This window comes from Pongo pygmaeus, chromosome 3, assembly GCF_028885625.2.
Source record: "Pongo pygmaeus isolate AG05252 chromosome 3, NHGRI_mPonPyg2-v2.0_pri, whole genome shotgun sequence".
Lineage (NCBI taxonomy): Eukaryota > Metazoa > Chordata > Mammalia > Primates > Hominidae > Pongo > Pongo pygmaeus.
This window is the reverse complement of record NC_072376.2, coordinates 67,905,258-67,921,117: the sequence shown is the minus strand read 5'-3', so window position 1 is coordinate 67,921,117 and position 15,860 is coordinate 67,905,258. Positions and strand designations below refer to the sequence as shown.

The 15,860-nt window shown below is 38.6% G+C and overlaps 1 protein-coding gene across 3 annotated transcripts in view; it reads right to left on the bottom strand.

Annotated features, from left to right (window-relative positions):
• Window positions 1-15,860, bottom strand: part of USP46 (ubiquitin specific peptidase 46) — a 67,647-nt gene that overhangs the window by 20,106 nt on the left and 31,681 nt on the right. For all 3 annotated transcript variants that reach the window (XM_054484795.2, XM_054484796.2, XM_054484797.2), the window contains exon 4: window positions 14,405-14,634. In XM_054484795.2, the coding sequence (XP_054340770.1) occupies window positions 14,405-14,634 (230 nt within the window). The remainder of the gene's footprint in view (window positions 1-14,404; window positions 14,635-15,860) is intronic.

Here is a 15,860-nt window from a genome sequence, read left to right as displayed (position 1 = left end):
TCGTGGTGGCTCACACCTGTAATCATGGCACTTTGGGAGACTGAGGCAGGTGGATCACTTGAGGTCAGGAGTTCAAGACCAGCCTGGCCAACATGGTGAAACCCCATCTCTACTAAAACTACAAAAAATTAGCCAGGCATGGTAGCACATGCCTGTAAAAATCCCAGCTACTTCGGAGGCTGAGGCAGGAGAATTGCTTGAAGCTGTGAGGCAGAGCTTGCAGTGAGCTGAGATTGTGCCATTGACTCCAGCTTGGGTGACACAGTGAGACCCTGTCTCAAAAAAAAAAGTACACACAGGAATGGATACTGAGACACAAGAATGGTTACTGCCCAGATCCATATCCTGTCTCTGCAGTTTATAAAGTCGATGGCTTTAGGCCAGCTACTCAGCCTCTGTTTCCTCATCTGTAAAGCGGGGACAACAAGAGTGTCTATCTCATAAGGCTGTTGTAAGGAGGAAATAAGATAATACATGTGAAGTGCTTTAAAAAGTAAGGACTCAATAAATTAGGAAGGGATAAAACATTTTAAGTGGCCTAAAATGGTCAAAAAGTTGGGAATGGCTTTCTACATTGTGGTTATCACCCTTATTGAAAAAGTAGGTTATACAACTACATATAAGTTAATCCCAATTTTGTATAAAAAAGGCATCTTTATACTTACACACATGCATCCCCTCCCTTGGCATTCTCTACGATCCTGTTTTAATTTTTTAATGACATTTATTTCTACCATGGTAGAATGCATTAGTAGCCCCAAATCCTCACCATTGCCTCTACTGGCTTCTTTGTCATATGGCTTCACAGATACTCTCATCAAGAGGTGATTATGTTTTGCCACCCTTAAGTCTGAGTGTGACCATGTGACTTGCCTTGGCCAGTGGGATGCTAGAAGGCAGGTTACCACCAGCAGAGGCCAGAACAAGCATTTGTGAAACTGCTCTCTTGCATCACCGTAAGAAGGATAACCCCAGGCTAGCCTGCTGTTCCCAGGAAGAGGAGAGATCCATGGAGAAAAGCTGTCCTAACCAAGGCATTCCAGCCAAGCCCAATCTAGAGTAAAACCCCTAGTGATCTTGCAGACACGTGAGTGGGCTAGCTGAACTACAAACACACAAGTTTAGCTGAGTCCAGCCTAGGCTAGTCGACCACAAGCCAACCCACTATTGCATGAGTTATAATAACAAATGATAGTTTAAGGCTCAGAGTTTTGGGGTAGTTTGTGACAAAGCAATAGGTAACTGATACAACCACTTATCCTTTTATATGTTTTATTTTTATGTTTACTGTCTGTCTCCCCCTCACTAAAATGAAAGTCCAAAAGACTGGCTTCCATAGTAACTAAGATCCCAGCACACCAATACTCCTCCAGAAAACTAGAAACTATAAACTCACATAACCAAAAACTAAAAGCAGCTACCTGAAGGTACTGGAGAGTGAACACAAGCAAGCACACGGGGAGTCCACACTTGGAGGAGGAGAGCTGTACACAACGAGTTCATGGTTTCATGGCCTTTAGCTTGGGGTGCTGAGGGGGAAATGCAGTCTTTCCGGTCTGCAAGCCAGAAGACTAAATCTGGGAAACCATGCCCACTGGAAAGAAAGGAAAGAGGGTATCTACAACTCTGCCCACATGTGGCTGACCCCTGATCCACCCATGCATGGAATACACATAAAGCAACTTGGCTATTAACAAAATGGCTGCCACCCAAGATTCAAGCTGTCACCCAAGAAACATAGTGAATAATTTGGGTCCAACCAAGATAAGTGCCTGTTAAAACTAAAGAAACTCAATATGCATTAAAGAAAACTAACAGAATCCGACCAGGTGTGGTGACTCACACCTGTAATCCCAGCACTTTGGGAGACTGAGGCAGGTGGATCACTTGAGGTCAGGAGTTCAAGACCAGCCTGGCCAAGATGGTGAAACCCCATCTCTACTAAAAATACAAAAATTAGCTGGGTGTGGTGGTGGGCACCTGTAATCCCAGCTACTTGGGAGGCTGAGGCAGGGGAATCACTTGAACCCAGGAGGCGGAGGTTGCAGTAAGCCGAGATCTCGCCACTGCACTCTAGCCTGGGCGACAGAGCAAGACTCCATCTCAAAAAAAAAAAAAAAAAAAAGAAAACTAACAGAATCCAGAGTCTCTGCCACTTAATATTCTCAATGTTCTGAATAAGATCTACAGTTATACTATGTGACAAATGTCTTACCTAAGACACTGTTAAAAGAAAATAAACTGAGACCAATCCTGGGATGACCCAGATGTTGGAATTAGCAGACAAGGATTTTAAAGAAGCCATTATAACTATCATCAGTAAAATAAAATATACTCACAATGCATCAAAAAACGTGAAACCCCAGTAAAGAAACAGAAACAATAAAAAAGAATCAAATAGAAATTCCGGAACTGAAAAACACAATACATTGAATGAATTTAACAGCAAAGTGGAGGTGACAGAGGAAAAAACAAGTGAATATGAAGACAGATCAATGGAAATTATCCAATGAGGACTAAAGAAAAAAGATTGAAGTAAAAATTAACAGATACTCAGGAATCTTTTAGCTAATACTGTACATATAATCAGAGTCCTAGAAGGGGAGAAAAGGGAGAATAGGGCAGTAGAACTATTTGAGAAAATAAAGGCTGAATATTTCCCAAATTTGGTGAAAGACATCCATTAATAGATTCAAGATACTCAACCAACACCAAGCAGGATAAATACAAAGAAGGTAAGCCAAGGTGCCTCACAGCCAAACTGTTGAAAACCAAAAATAAAAAGCAAATCTGAAACATCTACCAAAAAAAAAGACAATGGGATGATCCAATTGGCAGCTGACCTCTCATCAGAAACTATGGAGGCCAGAAGACAGTGAAGCATCTTTCATGTGCTGAAAGAAAAAAAATAATTAGCCTGGAATTCCTATATGCCACAAACAGATCATTCAAGAATGAAGGCAAAATGAAGAGAATTCATTGATATAAGAGACCTGAATCACAAGAAAGGTGAAAGGAAATTCTTCAAGCCAGAGAAATGACACCAGTTTGAAATCCAGATCCTTAAGAATAAAATGCATCAATAATGATAAATATTTGTGCAAATACAAAATACTTTTTTCCTCTTCATTTTTGTATAATATTCACACCTCTTTAAAGGAAAAGGCATAACACTGTCCTGCGGGATTTATATTCTACATAAATGTAATATATCTAACAACTACAGCATAAAGAACAAGGTAGAGTGGGAGCAGAGGGAATATACACCTATATATTTATATGCTTTCTATATTTTATGTGAAATAGTATCATTATTATGTGTAAGGATACTGTGAAAAGTGAAGAATATCTATTGTAATCTCTAGCAAAATCACTAAAAATACACACAGGCATGCGAAAATGTACTCAGAAATGATCAAGAGGAAAATTAAAATGGAATTATAAAAATACATTCAAAAAGAATAAAAATATGTTCAAAAAATAATTCAAAAAGAAAATACAGAAGAGGAACAGAAGAACAAAAAATAGAGGAAATAAATAGAAAACAAATGAAATGGCAGCTCCAAACCCAACTATATCAATAATTACCATAAACATTAATGGACTAATAATTACAAGTAAGAGACAAAAATTGAAGGAAGGATTTGTTTTTTTAAGGCAAGACCAATTTCTATACCATCCGCAAGAGCTAAACTTTATATATAAAGACACAGGTTGAAAGTAAATGGTTGGAAAAACAACATACTATGCAAAGAGTTAGCATAAGTTTGTAGAGGGCTAATGTCAGATAAAATAGATTTTAAGATAAAGTTACTAAGAGAAATAAAAGAGGACATTTCCTAATGATAAGAATGTCAACTTATCAGAAAAACACAACAGTCAAATATGGAGAGCCCCCATAATAGAGCCTCAAAAACATATGAAGCTGGAACACTATTTCACCAACAAAAGGGAATAAACTCCTGATACATGCTACACCACCAATGAATCCCAAAAACGTTATGTAAGTGAAGGAAGTCATACATAAAAGACCACATATTGTATGATTCCATTTACATGAAACATCCAGAAAAGGCAAATCTCTAAAGACAAAAAGTAGATTAGTAGTGACCTCAAATAAAACAGGAATTAACTGCCAGTTATGAGGGATCTTACTGGTGTGATGAAAATTTTCTAAAACTAGGTTACAGTACTGGTTACACAACTCAGCAAATTAAAGAAAAAAAAATCACTAACTGGATAGGTTTATGGCACGTAAATTATACCTCACTAAAGTTGTTTTTAAAAAGTCAAAAAATTCATAAAACAAAAATTGACAGAATTAAAAGGAGAAACAGGACAATCCCACAAAAATATTTTAATGCTCCTTTCTCAGCAACTAGTAGAAAAGCTAGTAGGGGGAAAGTCAACTAAGACATAAAGGATCTGAATAACTTTATCAATCAACATATCTAACTAACAATTATAGAATGCTACACCCAACAACTGCCAAATATTCTTTTCAACTCAGAAGTTCTCAACAGGGGAAATTTGGCTTCCAGGAGACATCTGACAATGTCTGGAAACATTTTTCAATGTTGTATCTTGGGAGATGCTACTGACATCTAGCAGGTAGAAGCCAGAGATGCTGCTTAACATCCTATAATGCACAGGGCTGTCCCCAACAACAAAGAATTATCTGATCCAAAATGTCAATAGTTCTGACACTAAGAGATCTTGTATTTCTTTCTTTCTTTCCTTCCTTCCTTCCTTCCTTTCTTTCTTTCCTTCTTCTTTGAGGGAGTCTCGCTTTGTCACCCAGGCTGGAGTGCAGTGGTGCAATCTCAGCTCACTACAACCTCCACCTCCTGAGTTCAAGTGATTCTTGTGCCTCATCCTCCCAACTAGCTGGAATTACAGGCAGGCGCCACCACACCTGTCTAATTTTTGTATTTTTAGTAGAGACAGGGTTTCACCATGTTGGCTAGGCTGGTCTCAAACTCCCAACCTCAGGTGATCCGCTCGCCTCAGCCTCCCAAAGTGCTAGGATTATAGGCATGAGCCACCGTGCCTGGCTGAGAGATCCTGTTTTCAAGGGCAGATGGTACATTTACCAGGACAGACCATGTGGAAGGACATAAGACATATCTCAATAAATTTAAAACTGAAATCATACAGAATATATTCCCTAACTACAACAAAATTAGAAATCAATACTATTAGGATATATAAGAAAATCTCAAATATTTGGAAATTAAACAGCATACTTCTAATTAGTGTATGGATCAAATAAAAAAGATCACAGGAGAAATTATAAAATATTTTGAACTAATGCCAAAGAAAACATACCATCAAAATTTGTAGCATGCAGCTAAACCAGTGCTTAAAGGGAAATTTATAGCTTTATATCTGTATGCTAGTAAACAAAAGGGACCATTTTTCTACTTTAACTGCTATATCCTTAGTACCTAAAATAATTCCCAGCATTTAATAGGAAATAAATATTTACTAAATAAATAATAACTGAACAGAAGACTGAACAAATGGAAAGATATCTAAATGACAACAGTGGCATCTGAGTGGCAGAATTATGATTTTTTATTCATTTCTGTTTCTAATTTTTAAAAATAATCCACAGTATGTTCCTTAATTAGCAGAACTTTTTTCTTAACCTAAATGGCCCTTCTCTGAAATAAGAGGATTATAGCCAACTGAAACCATAAATAAATTAGATAACTAGGATCTCATTCTACTTAAACTCTTATACGAAGAAGGTAATAAAAACAAAAACATTTTGTCCTGTTGGATGCAAATCTTTTTCTGAACTTAATCGTTTTGGAGAGAAGGAGAAATGGAACAAATGTAATTCATTAACTGAAAAAAGTCACTGTACCTCTCTCAATTCCAAATGCAAACTGCTACTAGAATTAGAGTGTGTGAAAGCACTGCTCAGAGGAATCACCCCTGCAGGGGCTATCAAAACATGGTGCAAAACCTTTCCGTTTGGATTTTTCTCTCTCCTTGCCCCAGACTGACATAGTCAAAAGCAATTAATGATCAAATAATGTGGTTTTTTTGGGGTGGGGTGTGGAGGAAGGGTGTTGGTTTGGGGGTTCTGTGGGGTTTTTTTGTTGTTGTTGGGTTTTTTTTGCTTCTCTCTCTTCTAAGAAAGCTGCCACAAAAGAAAACCATTTTCTTCCCACACACAAGGATCTCATTCTGGTCTAACTGAAAATACAGCTTGTCTCCAAGGAAACATCTATCACTAAAAGACTCCAATACTCTTAGCAAGTACAAGCTATATCTTATTCTCCTTTCTTCTCCCTCAATTTTGAGCATGGAGGTCTCTCAAAAACTCTTAGTTTAAAAGCATAAAGAGACCTCACTTAATATTCTTTTTAAAGTAATTAACTACAAATCAGTTAGTAAAACAGATTACATATAGGGTATACATATAAATCATGAGCTTTGCTAAATCCTTAAGTAATTAAAATCATATTCAGGCCAGGCACAGTAGTGGCTCACGCCTATAATCCCAGTGCTTTGGAGGGCTAAGGTGGGAGAATTACTTAAGGCCAGGAGTTCAAGACCAGGCTGGGCAACATAGTGAGGCCCAGACTCTACAAAAACGCCTGTAATCCCAGCACTTTGGAAGGCTCAGGTGGGCAGATCATCTGAGGTCGGGAGTTTAAGACCAGCCTGGCCAACATGGTGAAACCCTGTCTCTACTAAAAAATACAAAAATTAACCAGGCATGTGGCAGGCGCCTATAATTCCAGCTATTCGGGAGGCTGAGGCAGCAAAAGCGCTTGAACCCGGGAAGCGGAGGTTGCAGTAAGCCAAGATCACGCCACCACACTCCAGCCTGGGTGACAGAGTGAGACTCCATCTCAAAAAAAAAATCTTATTGAATAGCCAGTCATGGTGGTGTGCACCACTGTATTCCAGCCTCGGCAACAGAGAGAGACTCTAACTCTAAATAAATAAATAAATAAAGTCAGCTTCTAAATCCCCATATTCCTTTCTTGGGCTTAGTAGAAAAGGTGATGAGGTGGCTGTTCTGCACTGTTCAATCATGAGCCGAAAATGCGCTGGCTTTAAAAGGTACCCAATGGTGGGCTTTGGAAAAGTGCAACTACAACCAATTTGAATGAATCTCTGGGACTCAGAATCTCCACCGAGTATCACACCTCCCTCCATTACCCAGCCCTACTCCTATCTGCGAAAGCCTCAAAAGCTCTACTGAATCAATTTGAACCTCTGCAAACAAAGCAATGAGGAGCTGTAAAATTGGTACTTAATAAAGCAGTTCTTAAAACAACCTTTTGGCTCCAGTAACAGATACAAACATGTTAAAGCCACTGAGAAGCACAGAAAAACCAGAGATTTGTAGAGCAAAAGCTCAGCTTAAATGGAAAGAGGGAAAATTAAAATAAACAGCAGCAAAATTAAGCTCCAACTGGGCTAACAAATCTTACGAACCAAACAAAAGAATAACCAAGGGAGCATGCAAGGCTACAGTGGAAAATCCCCAAGCCCCAATTCTTAAGTGCCTTTATCAAGGTTACCTGGAAAAGTTAACAATGAATTACCCCTTAAAATAGTCTCTCCAAGTCTATTGGAGAAGGAAACTGTTTGTCTCCATAAATTCCTCAGTTGACATTTGCACTGCAATCATAAGCAACATTTACAAAGGGTGAGACCCGGGAAAAAAAAAAGAAAAAGAAAATCATTGTTTTCTGAAAGCATGAAGGCTGGCAAAAAGGTTTTCCAGGATTGAAGGAACTAGCAGCTGAGGCAGCGACAATGGCAAGGTGCCCCCAGGGGCTAATTTGCTGCTCAGGATCTAGTGCCATTTAATCCTACAGTGAGACTTCACAAACATGGGTCTTGGCAATTCTGACTGAAGCACCATCTAAAGGCCGTCTGCCCTAGGCAAAGGATGTTACTCAAAAGAGGCGCCTTGTTTTTCATCCAGGTGAAGGAAATCTTTCCCATTTGGTCTTCTTGCACACTAAGTCCTCAACACTTTATAGTAACAGAAAAAGCCTGCAGGCTCTGTGTTTTCTTAGAAAGTACAGGGCTTTCTAACAATTAGAGCTTTCTAAAAATGGAATGCAACGCCTTGGGAGATTGATTCCCTGCCTCTGGACGGGGTCCATCAGATGCTGTTGACCAAACTGGCTAGGCTATCACAGAAGGGACTCAGCACTGGTAGAAAAAAAAGATTAAATGACTGCTAGGATCCCATCCAGTTGAAGGATATAAGAAAATGGAGGTAATTATCCAAGTAATTCCAGAGAAAAAACACTCTTGCCTGAAATCATCTCATCATTTCAGGGGGAAGAAAAGCAGGTTTTTCAGATTGCCCCATTTTCCAGAAAGACATACCTGCACACTCATCTACTTCTACAAAGCAAGTATAAACAGTTGGAATCTCATTATAACAAATACTACAGTATCATCCAAAATTTTCAAAGGCATTTTTGGGCACAGGCTTCCCACTCAAGATAACCCTCCAGGAAATAACAAGCTAGGTAAAAGCTTTGCAATATAAATACTTGACAATGCAATATTTGCATTTATTAGGGTCAGCTGACCTTTTCATAGAAAAACAACAACAACAACTACAGATGTGTCTGAGCCCATCTTCTGAGTCTTCCTGAAAATCCACATAGAGTAAAGATGGATTTAGCAACAGTGTTACTGTAGAGTCTGGTGCAGGTTTTCTGGCTACAAATGCAGGAACTGAAGCCCCCTTGTTCTGGTTTCCATATCATAAACTCATGAAGTAATCTGTTCTTCTTCTTCAATTATAATTACTTCTTGCAATTATAATTCTTCTTCTTGCAATTATAATTACTTAAATTATTCATTTTGTCATTAAAGTCTGTCTCCATGCTGGAAGTTCCAGAAAGGCAGGGCTCTCACTGTACCCTCAGTGCCTCAGGCTTTTACAAAGCAAATGTGGAAAAAAAACCCAAATATTTACTGAATAAAAGAATACTGTACAAAGCCACTAGATTAGCAAAAGTGAAGACATGAGAATAGCAGGGATAGATGATGTAGAGAAATGAAAGCACTCACTCATATACTCAGTGTGTAAAGTGGTATAACCATTTTGGGAATTTGACACTTTCTAATGATGTTAATGAAAAGCATACCATATGACCTAACAAATTTACTTGATGTGCATATCCTAGAGAAACTGGGTTCAGGTGCACTAGAGTAAATGTATTAAAATGCTTATAGCTGCATTGTTCATATTGCCCCAAACTGGCAACAGCCAAATATCCATCAACAGCAAAATGAATTAGTAAACTGTGGCATATTCATGCAATAGAATACCATACAGCAATAAAAATGAATAAACTAAAGCATCATGCAACAACACAAATGTATCTCACAAAGGATACTGAGGAGCAAAAGGCAAAACACAAAGGATACATATTTATATGTATCAAAATATCAAAAACAAGCCAAACTGAACTATATATTTCAGATATGCAAAAATAGGTCATCAGTTCTATCAAACATTCAAAGAACAGATAGATAAAAACTTATAGAAGCTCTTCCAAAGAAAAGAGAGAACTAATTTTACAAGAATGTTGATAGCAAAACCAGACAAGTACAGTAGAGAAAGAAAAAGTTCAAGCCAATCTCAGCAATAAACATAGTGACAAAAAACCCTAAAAATCTTAGATCTCACAATCCAACGATGTATATAAAAGATAAAGCCCCAATTCACTTTATAACAAAAATACAAAGTGGGGTCAACATTAGAAACTCTATCAATGTGACTGCATGCTGTGGCTCACGTATGTAATCCCAGCACTTTGTGAGGCTGAGGTGGGCAGATCACCTGAGGTCAGGTGTTCAGGACCAGCCTGACCAACACGGTAAAACCTCATCTCTACTAAAAATACAAAAATTAGCCGGGCGTGGTGGTACGCACCTGTAATCCTGGCTACTCCAGAGGCTGAGACAGGAGAATTGTCTCAGAGGTTGCAGTGAGCCAAGATCGTGCCACTACACTCCAGCCTGGGTAACAGAGCAAGACTCTGTCTCACACACGTAAAAAAATAAACCTCTACTAATGTAACTAACTTACCACCACTTTAGAAACAATTTGGCACTACCTAGGAAATCTGAAGATGCACATGCCCTATGGCCAGCAATTCTGCTCCCAAAAGGATACCCCAGAGAGAATTTTGCCCATGTGGGCCAGGAGATAGTTTGTAGCAGCACTGTCTACAAGCCAAAAACTAGACACACCATAGAAGAATAGAAAAACAAACTGCAGTATATTCCTACAATGGTATACTACAAAATGATAACAATGAATGAACCACGCTACAAAGAAATGGCCAATTCTCAAAAATATTAATATAACCTTTAATGATAATAGCAAGTTTAGAAGAATACATGTATGTGATTTCATCTATATAAAAGCCATAAACATGCAGAACTAAGTAAATGTCTAGAAATACACATGCATATGTATGTATAACTACAAAGAAAAGATAGTATTGACACACAAAATGGAAGACAGTGATTACCTCCTGGGCAAAGGATGAGATTGAGAGGAAAATTAAATTGCAAAGAAGTACACAGAGGGTTTCAAAGTTATTGTTAATGTTCCATTTTTTTATAGGTGTTGGGCATATGGATTTTTTAAACTATTCTTTAAAATGTATATGTGGCCTATATATAAACATACATTATACACACACATACGCTTCTTTATAAAAATGATATATTTCCTAATTTAAAAAATAATTTCAAGACTTACCAGTCTAGACCAGGCTTTACTATGAATCATTCCTCAATTCTACCTCATGAAATAAATCAAAATCTTTTCCCATAGCATATAGTTTTCTTCTTCAAGAAACATGACAAACATTTTCATCTATTTATTCACTCAACTATTTATTAATTATTATATATCAAATACTCCTTGGGCACCAGAGAGAGAAGCAAGACCGACACTATCCCTGTCCTCATCAATCTTACAGTTTAGTAAGGAAGATAGATGCTGCATACGAAATACATATAGATAAATATATAAATACAACAAAGTGCTATCACAGAAAAGTAGACTATTGTAAGATGATACAAGGTGACTTCATTAAGTTGGAAGTTCAGAGAAGGCCTCTCTCGGGTTTTAACACAAGTTGAAACCTGAAGAGGATTTAGTCAAGCAATAGGGGCAGGTGGTGTGCATTCCAGACAGAGAGTGGCATGTGCAAAGGACCTGAAGCAGGAAGGGATTTGAAAGGCTTGAGAAGCTACACTAAAGCTAGAGTAAGAAACAGAATGGCAAAGATGACCCTGCAGAGACAGACAGAGCCAGCTTACATAAGAATTTGTAGGCAGTGGTATTTTCAGTGAGACTGCAGGCCACTACTATACTTTAGGTAGGAGAGTAACATGGAGGAAGGCCAGAGGAAAAAGCAGAGAATGCAGTAGGAGTTACTACAGTAGCTTAGTTGAGACTGCCAGCCAAGAGTTGATGGGTGCCTGAGCCAGGATGGGAGTGGCAGGGAGGAAGAAAAGTATCTTAAGGGAGATAGAGCAGACAGGGAGTGGCAACAGAATAGATGTAAGAGGTGAGGTAAGGATGGTGCGAAGGAGTACACCCTTATTAAATGAAAAAGACTGAAAATCTGTCAACTGTCATATTTACAATATAGCCCTAATTTTGATGTTTAAAAGTATACAAAGTTATTCTGAAAATAAACTGAATATCAAAAGGAATAAAAAACTATAATGGATTAAAACACATGAAATATGTTAAAATTCATGAGTTCATCACAAAATGGTAACACAAAAGACAGAGAGGGCGATAAAGTATATTAAAGGCTCTAGCTGTTGGAAAAGTGGAAAAAAAATGAAATAAGTCAAGGATGCATGTTGTAATCTCTAGAGTAACCTCTAAATGAATTTGGAAATGTAATACATTAGATGCCAAAAAAATGAAAAATATTTCATTGATCCAAAAGAAGAGAGAAAAATGAATATAAAATAAATGAATTAAATAAAAACAAAGAGTAGGGGCCAGGTGCAGTGGCTCACACCTGTAATCCCAGCACTTTGGGAGGCCAAAGCAGGCAGATTACTTGAGGTCAGGAGTTCGAAACCAGCCTGGCCAACACGGTGAAATCCCATCTCTACTAAAAATACAAGAGTTAGCCAGGCGTGGTGGCCGGCGCCTGTAATCCCAGCTCCTGCTTAGGCAGGAGAATCACTTGAACCCGGGAGGCAGCGGTTAGAGTGAGCTGAGATCAAGCCACTGTACTCCAGCCTGGCCAGCAGAGTGAGACTCTGTTTCAAAAAAAATTTTTTTAATAAAATAAAAATAAAAACAAAGAGTAGGGTGGTAGAAACATACTGCCATTTTATCATACATGTTAAAGTACACCACAAGAATGTTTCCAGCATGTGGGAAATGCTATAGGACAAACACCCTGATTTCTTCAAAAAATAAATTGCAAGGAAAAAAGGGTGGGTTGGGGGGGGTTTGGCGGGGAGGATCAGGATTGGCCAAAGTGTTAACAATCACTGATCCTGAATAATACACACATGGGAAATACCGTACTACTGCCTCTACTTTTGTATTCATTTGAATTTTACTGGAATATAAAGTAGAAAGGAACAGAGGGAAAATGGGAGGGAGAGAAGAAGAGAGAGCAATACAGAGATGGTAGCAGGGAGGGAAGACCTCTGGATACTTATTGGCATATTTATGTGCAGAAAATGTTTTGACAGGATATATTTTTAAATGTTCAAGTGGTTATCTCTGGGCTAATGTGATCACAATTTTTAGAACGTTACAAATTCATCAATTCTGGGTGGGAAGATTATTGGTAACTTTTAGTCTCTTTTTGTTTAGCTGTGTTTTCTCATTGCTTCTACAATGGGTAAAACAGAATGCTTGACTCAAAAATTGTTTAAAAGGATGGAAGAAAGACTGCCAAAACCTAAAAACTTCTCCCTTTACATAGATGTTGATGTGTAAATCTACATTTCTTAAACATTTCTGGGTCACAGCTCACAATGGACTGAATGTCTGTGTCCTCCCAAAATTCATATGTTGAAACCCTCATCTCTAATAGGATGGTATTTGGAGATGGGCCTCTGGGAGGCAAACAGGTCATGAGGGTGGAGCCCTCAAGATAAGATTTGTACCCTTATAAAAGGAGACCCGAGAGAGCTTGCTTTCTCTATCTCCACCAAGTGAGGACACAGCCAGAAGGCAGCTGTCTGCAAGGCAGAAAGAAGGTCCTCACCAAGAACCTGACCCTGCTAGCACCTTCATCTGGGACTTCCAGCCTCCAGAACTGTGAGAAATGAATTTCTGTTGTTAAGCAACCCATGATGGATTGCGTTGTAGCAGACCAGACTAAGACACAGGCTCTTTGCAGAATCTGACAAAAGCTACTACCTCTCTTTCCAGAAAAATGCACAATCTTATAGAATTTTCCATACAATGTCAGGAAAACTCTGAGATCCCTAATGAACCCATAGACTTTCTATTCTGTCAGTAGTAGTTATAATAAAAAATAATACCTGACATTTATTGCCTACTTGCCATGTGCCAAGCATGGCTCTAGGTGTCAACTCATTTAATCCTCCCACCAACCCTCCAAGATGGGCATTCTCATCATCCCTATTTTATAGATGAGGAAAGTGAGGACAGAGAAGATTAATAATTTGCACAGGGTCCACTAGCTAATAAGCAGAAAAGCCAGCATACAAACTTGGGCAGCCTGGCTCCAGAGCTCAGTTCTTAAGCAGCAAAATATGAGGCCACCCACAGAGTTGAAGTTATACATGCCAAGAAAATATGACATCCTGAATCATGCTCTGGAGAACATGTCTTCAAATTCAATTAACATTATGTACCTACCATGTGTCAGACCCATCCAAACACATAAGCTCATCCAACCCTCAAAACAGTGCTGTAAGTAACTTGCCCCAATACCCAGTTAACTGCTGTAAAAACAGGAGTCTAGCCTGTCTTCTGACTTCAAGTTCAACATACCACAGCTGATTGCCTCTAAACTGGGGTAATAGTCCTGTTCTACATCACACAAGACCTCCCCATGACCAAAATCTTTGCAAGGTAACTGGTTGACATCCAATTCAATAGATTAAATCTGTAGACCCCAAAATTTGCCCATGGTGTAAAGCAATTCATCATTTGAGGAAATTTTCCTTTATTATTCAGCTTTGACCTGCTGAGACATCCTGGATGGATATGTGCTTCCAAAAGTTTGTACTTGAGTTTCATATGCATAAATAGGATTATTTACATACACTGCAAATAATTGCTAAATGCTGTAATACCACATTGCAATCACATGCAACATAGCCTACATAAATATGAACATGCAAGTTACATGAGAGCTCCCCTAGTACTTACAGTTTCACAGTTCAAGCATCGAGTTTCATTGGTAAGCGTTCCCTGAAAAATCTCATGGACCCAGGTGAGTTCTGGTTTATTATTTTCTGCAGGTTCGTTCATGTTGCCATTTTTTAATTTTCCATTTTGTTTTTCCTGTTTCTTCTCCTCCTGCAGGATGTCCGCAATAGTGTTTAGCAAATAATTTAAAAATTCATGAGCATCCTGCTGCATGTAGTTATCAAAGAGATCTGGAAAGGAGAAGGTGGTTATTTCAGTCTCTGGTTCTTGAAAAGCAAATGGACGTAATTAGTGTTACATGCCATACTTAAATATTTTTTTTTTGAGACGGAGTCTCGCTGTGTCGCCAGGCTAGAGTGTAGTGGCATGATCTGGGTTCACTGCAACCTCTGCCTCCTGGGTTCAAGCAATTCTCCTGCCTCAGCCTCCTGAGTTGCTGGGACTACAGGTGCATGCCACCACACCCAGCTAATTTTTGTATTTTTAGTAGAGACCAGGTTCACCATGTTGGCCAGGATGGTCTCAATCTCTTGACCTTGTGATTTGCCCGCCTTGGCCTCCCAAAGTGCGGGGATTACAGGCATGAGCCACCGCGCCTGGCCCATACTTCAACTTTTATACTGAAAGGATGGACAGGTATGGAATATAAATATACTCATCTCTACCAGGCAGCTTCAATGAGTAAGTTTCCAAAGAGTTTTTTTAATTCATTTCCATTTTCTGCCACGCACCAAGAACAAAATTTCCCATATCTCCCTAAAGTCATCACATTTATATAAAACTACCAAAAGTTCTATTTGTTCTACAAAGGAACAGAAGTTACCAGATAAGTTCCCTGATAAAATATCAATTTTTAATATGATATAACTACCAATGATCAATTAATTATTCATTGGGTAATTTATTCAGAGCAACTGGGGTGTCCTCCCAAAGATCATATTAAACCCTGGCCCAGCCTGGAAGCAGCTTAGATGAAACACAGAAGGGAGATGAGGGATATGTGTGAGCACGCATCTATCTGATAGTGTTCTGAAACCAAATACAAATGATTCCAGAAGCCTAGTGCTGCTCCCTGCCATAAGGACAAACAATCAAGAGATGAATGCAGCTGTGAACCTTCATTATTAATCACATTCACAACTCGACAGAGTGCTCTGCTTCCTTCTCCACTGAAATTAGTTTTATTCTGGTATGTATAAACTGTAACTTCAAAATATAGCAACCAAATTAAAAGAGACTTTATAAAACAAATACCTGATTAACCATGCACGTCTGATGAAGGCAGGCTGAATCTAAGATAAATAGTAATTGCCATAACAAATATCTTTATTGTCATAAAAATTGCCAATACAAAACTTCTGGAATACACACCTAGTTTCTACTACCAATCCCCCAGAAGAAGAAGATAGAAAAACCAGAAAAATCAGGACTTTTAAAAACCATATAAAGCAATCAA